The sequence below is a fragment of the Pipra filicauda genome, unplaced genomic scaffold (assembly GCF_003945595.2).
Source record: "Pipra filicauda isolate LSUMZ 115617 unplaced genomic scaffold, ASM394559v2 scaffold229_size1253498_pilon, whole genome shotgun sequence".
NCBI lineage: Eukaryota > Metazoa > Chordata > Aves > Passeriformes > Pipridae > Pipra > Pipra filicauda.
In genome coordinates this window covers 742083-753208 of record NW_024104342.1, presented here as the reverse complement: position 1 = coordinate 753208, position 11126 = coordinate 742083, and the positions used below count along the sequence as shown (strand labels likewise).

Genomic DNA, 11126 nt, shown 5'->3' with positions numbered 1-11126 from the left:
GTACAAAAGACTACAAAAGTTTCATTATCCATTAAAGACTGACTAAGACTGCCATTTATTTACATACAGTTCAACATTTTTATGGCAGTTGAAGTATTAAATAACTAATTACATTCAAGATAAATTAAGGAATTTTAAGAGATCTTATAGAACAAAGTAAGTCAGTTTAAAGATTTTGGAATAAAAAGGGAACAACAGTAACTCAATAAAACATAAGAAGTTGTGAGTTTCTAGAATACAAGTCAAAATCTGTATGTACATTTCTTCTTCCAGTCAGACACTACAAAAGTTCTTTTTTTCTACATTGATGAAATCCCCTTTCAGAGTAACATTTTCCATTTTAAAGTTAGGGCTAATGTAATCAACAGTGCAACCAAGCCCCACAGTTTTCTCAGCTGGGAAAACATATTGACAAATACTGGGTTAGACATTTTCAGAGAAAATAAACATCTGTGGAGAAAAGCAGACAATTATGCAGCAAATTAGATTAGCTTGGTTCAAAATATTTGATGAAGTTGATCTGAAAAACTGGCCTTCATGCTTCATCAGAATCTTACCAGCATCTTTTGTATATTCTCCCCATAATCATCATCTGGCAAAGTGCAGACAAGTAACTTAAGTTTTCCTCTAAAATACATCAATTAAGGACTACTCAGTTGTACCATCATGAACATGGAGGTTATAGAAAAGACATAAAATTTAGATTGCTAGTTAAGTTTATGTACAACCTGACTGTAGTTTTACTTTATTTCTGTTTATCTTGTAATTTTTCTTTTTCACAGATGACTTTTTCCACTGAAAGAAAACAAAAGACACTTTTAATACAGATCTTTACTGTGCCCATCTCTGAGCTATCACTTTTCTACCTAAAATCCTGCCACTATTGCTTCTCTCACTATGTCCTTGCACTGGCTTCATCTTAAACAAGACTGGTGGACAATTTTCTACCCCTTTTTAAATGACAACACAACTTTAGCACTATAGTTCTTTAGAAAGCCCAAAGTCCTGCACGAGTTCATGGTAAAAACTGCTCATGTTCTTCCTATAGCTCCCTATAGACTATTGACAAAAATTACTAACATTCCTGCAGTTCTCCATCTACTTGAGCACAAGTATCAAGCTCCTATAGCCCTAAAACAAAATTACATAGGCAGATATTATCAACTGAGTTTTATCAAGGACTAGGAGTCTGAAAAAATGAACTGTCACTATCTCAAAACCACTCTGTGACAAACGAAGACAAAAAATCAATCAGAACAACTCCAATCTTTCATCATCTTTTCATCATCTATTAGCAACTTTGTTTTCCCATTAAAACGACAGGTATAGATTTTCCTTTGTCCTCCTTGTATTTTCCATGTATTTAGATAAGTTTTTTCATTTTTTTTCCCTTTTTTTTTTTTTAAGGACATGAAGATTCCCATCCTCATAGAGCTGAGTATGGAGGAGTGAAGGACATGTAACTGACCACAGATGAGGAAGACGTGTGAGCTCTCCTTAGACCAAAACCAATCTGTTACTTGAGACTGTTGCCAGGGAAGCTGAAGAGAGAACACAGTTAGATCTCCCTAGGATTCACAAAGAGAAGCCCTTCACAGAGGAAAATGGCTCCAGACAGCTTAGGCAAGACCAAAAATGGGCAAAAATGCGGCTCAGTAGGGGAGATGAGAAAAGTAGCTACCAATATTTAAAACATTGCATAAAGAGGAGTAACGAAAGACTGGACATGGAAACTACTCACATTACCCCAGACCTCTTTGTACACCCAGACATTAGCCCAGTAAGCTGACATCTCCCTGGTTTGCTGACAGTGCTGACTTGCTACAGTGGAGACATCAAAACAGATGATCAAAAAATGAGCTGAGCTTGGAGGAACGGTTGAAACAATGAACAGAGGCAGCAGAGCACCAGTGTGATGTGATATTTGATATTATCAGGATTCATTAAAAAAATTTAAAGAATATTTAAAATTATTTTTTTAAAACATCCTTATTCTGTCCACTCTCTCCATGTAATATAAGCAGAAAATGGGGTGACAGCAATCACTGCAGTGTTAGTTTTTAACACTATGGAAACAATTGAAAAAGATCTTGAATAACTTTAAGTACAGTTGCTGAGATCTTGTATTTTCCTTCCTGACTGGGAGAGATTTGATAGCAGTTTCTCTGCACAGACAATAAAAGCAAGATGAATGAGTAGTAGATAAAAATCAATTAACAGCCCCTTCCCATCCCAAATATCAACTCCCAAAAGTTCAAAAAGAGTTTATCAATTTCATGCTATTCCAAAAATTTTTTCAAACTTTCATTACCTTGAATTTACTTTTCCTACCTTTTAAGTTTTAGAGGAAATAAAACTTTCAAGAACTGATAAAATAGGTAAGTTGTAACAACTGAATGTTATACAAAAATGGAAACAAGCTAACTAAAAGGTGCTAAGCAGGATGCAGACAGTAAATGATTTCTCCATTTACATTTCCCTTCTATATTTGTGTTACAAATATACAGAGGGTGAGGAAGTGCTTTTCTTACACAGAAAACCACCTTTACCCACATGATCACAAATCTGAGATAGGTTTATTTAATTCCCTTGCACATATCCTCAAGACAACCTTCCTCAGGCTGCTGAGCAATGGTCTCATGTTGAACCTTCACCTCCAAACTTGAGTATTTTCATTAATTGCTGTCTTTGACTTGCAGTGTGCTAGCAGGAACAAGCAGCTTTAAGTTTTCTAACACTACAGAATGCACCCATAGCAGTGCACTCGTGCAAAGAAAATCAATAAAGTGTAAAAAGGTAGTCTGTCACTTTCTGTTAGACACGAGAGCCAGAAAATCCAGAGCTGTCTTCTGTACTTGCTCTATAGTTAAAAATAAGCATTTCCAAACCAGCCCACTTGCAGCAAGAACCAAGAAAGCTACTTTTGATGGACTACAAATACTAGAAGCAAAAAAGACTGTTTACAAGCAGTAAGTTTTAATAGCAACATTTTGAAAAGGAAAAACTGAATATTTATTTTCTGAGTGTTGACGGTCTGTGTGCATTGCTCCCTCTAGTGTAAAAGATAGAAAACCACAACAAACATTCCCCCAAAAATCACTGAGCTTGGTAACAAACTTTTTAAAAAAAACATGATTCTCTATCCACATTTTTCGCCTAAATATTTATAACATACTTCCTCACATTTTGATACAAGAAAACACATTTACACATAGTTTCAACTGCTGATGCTCACAGTTCTATCAACAGGAAATGATCGTACCAGAACAGAGTAGTGAATGTGCAAACTTACACCCTGTATCTACTACTGTAATGTTCCCCAAGAAACTGGTAAGATAGAACGTGGTATTCATTTTTTTCTCTCCACTAGAATATTGTTTTCCATTCTATGTTACAGTTATTAATAATGTCATAGAAGAACCTGGTCTAAAATGTAGTGAAGCACATTCTGATATGTGCATATTCGTCTCACTACTGTATCTGATTAGGCCCTAGAATTTGGAAATAAAGCAGCTCTGGAGCTCAGACTTCTAAGTAGATATGAAATGCCTTAAAACCAAACAAGTCACACTGAAGACAGACAAGTGTGAGAAATTATTTTAGTCTACTTTAAATTATTTTAACCCAATCTCAGGAGCCACTGGATGATACTCAGCATCACAAGAGAGTATGGGAACAGCCACAGCCACTACTACAACCTTTTCTCAGACAGTATCTGGGAAGAACACCTGGGACAGCTTCCATCAGATACAAAAGAAAAACAAACTCGCCTTTAATGCCAGTTTCATCAAAAGAAGATGTTTGTTAGGATGCTAGTGAAGTTTTCTAGCTGAAAATTCTCCTAAGTCCGTACAGACATCTGTAAGATGAAGGCAGCATATTTTCCTTCTCCAAGAACTGATGGGTCTGTCTCTGAAGAGATGTAAAATGAAACTTAGAAGTGTGGGCAAAATTCAAACTAAATCTTTCACTGAAGGTGTGATTAAAAAAAATTGTTCAAAAATAATTAATGCTTTTTCCCCCTCCAATGTTACTAGTATCAGAAGCAACTGAGAATGTAGGAAGCCTTCTAACTAATCATTTTGCAACTGTATGTATACTTCTTTTGTACTGGGACTTCATATTTTACAGATTTCAACACTTATCATACAAGTACCAAACAATCATCTTTCAACTTCTATTGTAATGTAATTTCAGCTTTCCAAGGTCTAAGACAGAAAAAAAACATTTCTGTGTGCCAAAATGAGACTGTGAATCATTACCCAGTTTTACACACACTAAATTTGAGTATATTCTGCGGAACCAGCTTGAAACAAAATCTGGTGCAGGGCATTTTGTTTGAAGACCTTTAACAGGCAGTCCTAACAGATGACAAACGAATCTACTGCCTCAGTGTGGCCCAAATTAAGCTCCAATCCCTTTAAAAAGCACGGTTGTACAACAGATCGCTGAAGCCATGACACAGAAGTTCCATTTAAGGCAAACAACCAAATTTTCATTTTATTTTTCTATCTGACATTGCTGTTGTGGCTACCAGAGCAGTGCAGCTCAATGATGGTCCTTCCATGATACCTGCCATCACTGTTCTCCTTAAAACTGTGTTTCCTGTCAAGACTGAGAAAACTATTTGCTTGATCATTTATGAAATTTATCCAACTCATCTCTAATTATCAGAGTCCATCATAGGCAACTGGTCTCAGTTAACTACAATACCTACCATGCAAAGGGCTCAGTACGGACGATACTGCCATAATAGAACAATCGGCTTCTTGACCTAGTGTGTCTGTAACAGCTCAGTCATGGAGTAAGAAAATGGGCACTACAGCAAAATCTCAGGGGCTAAATTCAGGACAAAATTTACAGTTGAGAAAGAAATTTTATTTCAAGCTTCTACGGGGGTATTACAAACAATAGAGAATAAAAACATTAAAAACTATTTAAAAAGTAATTGTCCCTTTAAAATAAAGATTCAAGCAGGTTTAACAATGAAGTATGCTATTCAATGAAGTTTTAAAAAAAAGATTTAAAAAGTATTGGTTTTGCTGTATTTGCTAATCCTTTATAAAAAAGCTGGGCATAAATACTTCGTGCATTCATATGCATTATTTGGTGTTTCATATTATATAACTTGGTACAGTATTTACGATATCACTGCAAAAGAGTTCAAACACAGTGCATTTATAAATAATGGAGCCATTATAAATCACATTGCAAACATACCTTGCCATTTTCATTGTTACAAATTCAGTATCTCAGTGAAGGTAGGAATAAAGTAGCTACAACAATCAATATCTTGACTTTATTTTTTTTTCTTTTTAATATAAAAATGCAGTTCTGGAAACCCACCCTCCATCTTCCCCCTGCCCAAACATAATGCTTTACTTCTTAAAAATAAAAATAAAGTACTAATTCTATATACATCACATGTACCATACAAAAATGTATCCAAAGTTTCTATTGCTACCAAAGTGTTCTAAATTAAAAGTTACATAAATCCCCTCATTGGAAACAAAAGATTACAAGTTACCAAAAAACCAAATTACACACAAACCATCAAGTTATTTTTTACAATTTCCAATACATTTTTCTCCCAAAGCAAGTTGTCTTCTCATGTGCCTGTATAAAAATGCATATCAATATATTTGTCAATTTTATTTTTCATTATAAAGCAAATTAATACATTTTCTACAATAAATAAACACAGGGAGGCACACATATCAACAAAATTAAATCAACAGGAGATAAATGGGATATGGTTTTGAAAGAAATAATGTGCTTGCAGGCTTTAAGCCAGGTTTGTTTAAAACAAAAACAATCTTAAGTTATTTTGGGCAACAATGGAGTGTTTTTGGTGATTTGCAAGTGATGTACATAGTATAATTTTTATTGATGTCTTTCTCACAAAGTACCCTCCAAAATAATGTAACTTCCTTTCTTAAAATACATATTTGTAATTGTAAATTTACATCAATCTTAAATATGTGGTACTTTGTGCAAAGAGCTACAATTTACACAAACATTCAGAAGTCTTTTTCAGAAGCTACAGACCAAGGAAGAAATGATACAAGCAGCACCATACTGTATATGATTTAGGCAAACATATATTTGATGCCATTTTGATATTAGGCTTTAAGATCCACTAAACACCTTAAGCTGGAAGATGGTGCTTAGGTAACTTAACCTCAGAAAGAAGGAAAAAAAAAGTAAAAAGCATGGAAACAGAAACCAACTCCCTCCCCAGCAAAATTATAAAAGGAATTAAAAGAGCTACTTCTAAAATCAGAATAAGTTAAGTGTTGAATATACATTTATGTACAATTATGAACACTATGAACAAGACATTTTAACAGGTTTAGTGGAAAATCCTCCAATCTACAACACAATAAAATAATTCATCAATATGGCAATGGTGATTTAGAAGAATTGCTCAACTATTTCAAGTTTGCAGAACTCAGCCACTGAATCAACAATTAAGGGGTTGTATCTTCAATACATTCTTTTAGACAAAGAGGTTCATTAGTAGAGTTCAAGTCTGTGTGGTATTTTTCATGCCTTGCTAGAATCTCTGCTAGTCAATATCACTGAAGTCACTGACTGGCTCTCCATGGACTCGACTCAGGTGATTCATAGCACGATCAAAAGCAATTCTTACTGCTTTTCGTATGCTTGAATTACGTCCTTCCATCATTTTTAACTTGTCTATGGTCTCATCTATCCCAAGGGGAACCATTTTGGATTTGGGAAGCCACTGCCTGTAAGAAAGGGTAAAATAAAAGTTACATATAGAATAAAATCAAGAAATTTGTCCAGAAATGTCAGAGCTACTATTCCATGTTGCTCACACAGAAGATCAGCTTTACTATATTAAACAAAATGATAAAATACCTTTTAAGATAGTACTTACCTGCCTTAAATATTTAAAGAACGTGAAATATTAAGAAAGTCTCTTCCACAAAACAGAGAATACATTCCAATTCAATGGTTTGTATTTAATGATTAAGTATCAACCGAAAAAAATTAGCCTGAAATACTGATGCAGATTAAGAATAGGCAGCAGCAACTAACAATGGACATAGCTCAAGATTCACCTGATACAGTATTGTTTCTCCTCATTCTTTTATCTCTATTATTACAAGGAATTTTCAGCTGATGAATTTTTGCCTTACAATTAAGACATCTCAATTTGGTCTTTATGGGGAAGATGAACTGGCAGAAATTTCTGCTTACCATGCTTTTACCCTGCAATATGAAATCCCACTGACTCCATATTCAGGGTACTTTCCTGCTTTAAGCTCAAATTTTAAGCTCAATAACTTCAAATTTTTGGCATAGAGGAATGATAATGGAAAAAGGTCTGCACCCCATTCTTCTAGTTAAGGAAAAAGCACTCTAAATATTTACTTAAAAGGTATAAATTAAATTTACTTCATGTCATAACTGCTTATCATAATCCTATTAAGTTACAGACATTAAGGAAAATAAAAATTAGGTAAAGTAATGAATATTTATTAAAGTATGTTACTGTAGTCTGCAACCCCAGTCCTACAAATGGCAATGATGTAGCAAGATATAGATAAATGTTAGACTATTACCTTTAAAAAAACTGTTTAGCCAAAGAAGCAATTTTATCAGGTCAATAAACAAAATTAGCTTGTAAATAAAAAACAAAAGACTGTTTACTGACTTATATTATTTTCTTCCAAACTGACCAAAAAAGATATCTTTCAGTGATGATATGTCTTGGTCCAAAAATAGACTCAAATATGAAACTTTAACATTAGTTTATACTTCCATAGGAATGATTTCCATGGAAAGACAATGTTTCAGTTTTCTTCTAGACTAAAGGTACAGGTTCTTAAAACTTTAAGTCACTGCATCAAACAATGCATTTCAATAACATACCAACTTCTTTTGTTGTCAAAAAATAGTACTAAGAATAGTTTTTCATCTGATTTGGTCTGCATTTGTTCTCCAATTTTCAGTACATCCAGAGGTGGCACTGGTATAGTAACACCGTTGTGATGGCCAGCAACACGAGGCATCTTAGGGTCAATAATCTATAAGAGAGAAAAAAGGACAGTTCATAATATTTAAAACTACATAATTTATTTTAAGAAGATATTACAAATAAAGTTAATGAGAAAAGAATCATAAACTAAACAACCACTGTATGTAAACTGACTTTGTGTTACACAACTTTTTGACATAAGTTGAATAGGCATAGTAGAGGCATAGTGGTAGATTTAACTGAAAACACTGAAAAAAGCATTTTTTTAACCTGTATCAGTTCTTCTTGAAGTCCCATTTGAATTTCACTTAATACAACTTTGAGAGTGACAAGCAGGTTTCAGAATGAGGAAGCTGAATCAGGATTTCTAAAAGGCATAACTGGCCTCAAATTTTGGAGTCTGAATTTCATATACCTTAAAGGAACAACCTATCTTAAGGTGTAAGTATTTCTGCAAAATACAAGCTCCATACTCAAATTCTGGAGCAAAAAATTAAAAAAAAACCAAAAAAACTAACAAAAAATGAGATACCACATTCAATTTCCAATTTAATGACTTAAGTCTTCAGCAAAACATGCAGTTGTAGCCAAATTCTTTGTTGAGAAAGGTTGAGGGAGGGGGAAATATGCTGCTAACATTAAACTAATCATGCTGATGGAAAAACTCCTCTGTAGGTAGATCATAGCAATATGAAGTGCTCAGGTTCCACCAAAAAAGCGTTACGTTACTCCATGCCTATTCCACTCATCTACTCAACAAACTCCACACAGGCACAAATCACAATCCACAGTAAACTGATCATAGGAACTACATGAATAGAAAGCTAACACTGTGGGGAGCTCATAGAACCACAGCTTTCTTCTCTTGACTGAGGTTTAATTCCTCAATGAACTCATCCCACTCTCAGAAACACCAGTGCTGACATAAAGAAGTAGGCAGAAAAGGAGTCCTTTCGTCTTGATCAGCTCAAATCTAGTGCTAACACCATTCAAGAGACAATCAAATAATCAAATTTTTAGCATCTGACCCAAGAGTGTTTGAGTCACCCACTGAGGGCACTTTAACTCAAAGTGCTCTGAATGTCACCTCCAGAGGTTTTAACCTTACTCTGGCATGATTACATTACAGCACATACACATAAGAACAGTCATGACTCTCCAGTCTACTATATAAATCAAGTCAAAGTGTATGAACTGTTTCTATAACCCCAAATGCCTGAAGCCAAGCACTTAATCAGCAACATTTTCTCTGAAAGCTTTGATGTAAGTAGAGTTGTGTCTATTTCTCCTGTAATAACTTGAACACAACAGCTTCAAGTTTCCGGTACATCATTCACAACCGGCTTCAATCATTTATTCCAACTCTACCAAGTGTTTTGTTTCTTTACTGAACTGCAGGATCAAGAGTATTTTTATACTCATTTTGCAGTAGAAAATATCTTATAATTCCAGCACTAACAAGATGTCTGTCAAATGCTTATTCAATTGATCCTTTAAATAATAATGTACAATGCAGAAAAAAAATACTGAGAGAGGTGCACTGGTTTAAACTCAGACAGGTAATTTTCTTCACAGGAGGTAGCATGGGGCTATCTTTTGGATTTGTGCTGAACACAGGGTTGATAATACAGAGATGGTTTTGTTATTGCTAAGCAGGGCTTACAAAGAGCTAAGACCTCTTCTGCTTCTCACACCACTCCACCTGTGAGGAGGTCGGGGGTACACAAGGACAGCCAGGACAGCTCAGATCAACTGACCCAAAGGATATTCCATACCATATGGCATCATGTTCAGTATGTAAAGAGGGGGGAAGAAGGAGGAAGGTGGGGACATTCTAGAGTGATGGTGTTTGTCTTCCCAAGTAACCCTTCCATGTGATGGAGCCTTGCTTTCCTGGGGATAGTTGAACACCTGCCTGCACATGGGAAGTGGTGAATGAATTCCTTGTTTTGCTTTGCTTTTGTGTGTGGTTTTTGCTTTACCTGTTAAAGTGTCTTTATCTCAACCCATGAGCTTTCTCACTTTCACTCTTCTGACTCTGTTCCCCCTCCCACCAAGGGAGTGAACGAGTGGGGGCACTCACTGTTCAGTGTGAGGCTGAGCTGCCAGCTGGGGTTAAACCACGACACATAAGTATTGCACATCTCCAAGGATGGGCAGGGTAGCAGAGATTATTGACTTAAAATCTGATACTGCAGTAATTTTACAAACTCAATGCATGGTAAAGCAGACAGAATAAGCCACGTTCATTCAACCTGAGTGCGAAATTACCAATTACCTTAAGTTCATGCACTGTGTTTTCAGACCAGAAACAGTATCAACAGCATACTTATGAAAGCTGTGTACTTACCAGAGCTGGGTAAGAGGGATATCCGCTGCATTTGGCCCATACTACTTTCAGAGGCTCAAGAACAGATGTTGCAGCATCAGTTGAAATCCACATACTGCTATGCCCAACTTCTAAGAACAAATAAATATACAATTAAAATGTTCCAGGATGAAACTTTAGACAAATCTTCTGCAGTTCTTGGTTTCCTCAAACAGCTCATGATCATTGGAATCCAAATATCAATATCACCTTTCACACACATACCAATAAAAAGCAGGTAGTGTTCATAACAGCTCTTTACATGATACTAGTACTTTAATCCCAGCCTACAGATAAAGAACAATGGTTTAGACACTTCTAGAAACAGCATATCTTAAAACATCTTAGTTCTTAGAAAGCATTTGCCAAATTCTAATAATCTTTTCCCTTTGAAAAAGCTCAAAAGAAAACATAAAATTACAGTACTCCGAATAACCAGTTTCTTTTAAAACTATGACAACCCTGTCAGAGAGGTGATGCAAGTTGCATGGTTTGTGTCGAAAGTGCTGGATATCCATAGAGAAATCAGCACCTGATAACTTGCAAGGCTTGTCTGGTACACCTATCTGTTTTTATGCCTAAATTCTAACCTGCATTTTAATTTCTATTTATTATTAACAAGCCCTCCAGGTCTCTCTACCCTACCCTTTCCTACAGTAAAGTTCAAAAACATCAACAGGGTTCCAGGAAGCAGCTGCACTAGTGGTTTATTTCTTCTCATGAAGCAACATAATAGACAATTGAGTTTAT

At 35.3% G+C, this 11126-nt stretch overlaps 1 protein-coding gene across 5 annotated transcripts in view; it reads right to left on the bottom strand.

The window, feature by feature from the left end:
* Nucleotides 1-4473: 4473 nt before the first annotated feature.
* BRD1 (bromodomain containing 1) overlaps nucleotides 4474-11126 on the bottom strand; it is a 65999-nt gene continuing 59346 nt past the window's right edge. For all 5 annotated transcript variants that reach the window (XM_039381523.1, XM_027728280.2, XM_027728281.2 and 2 more), the window contains 3 exons: nucleotides 10359-10468; nucleotides 7903-8057; nucleotides 4474-6752 (listed from right to left, as the gene is read on the bottom strand). In XM_039381523.1, coding sequence (XP_039237457.1) covers nucleotides 6569-6752; nucleotides 7903-8057; nucleotides 10359-10468 — 449 coding nt within the window. In that variant the 3' untranslated portion in view covers nucleotides 4474-6568. The remainder of the gene's footprint in view (nucleotides 6753-7902; nucleotides 8058-10358; nucleotides 10469-11126) is intronic.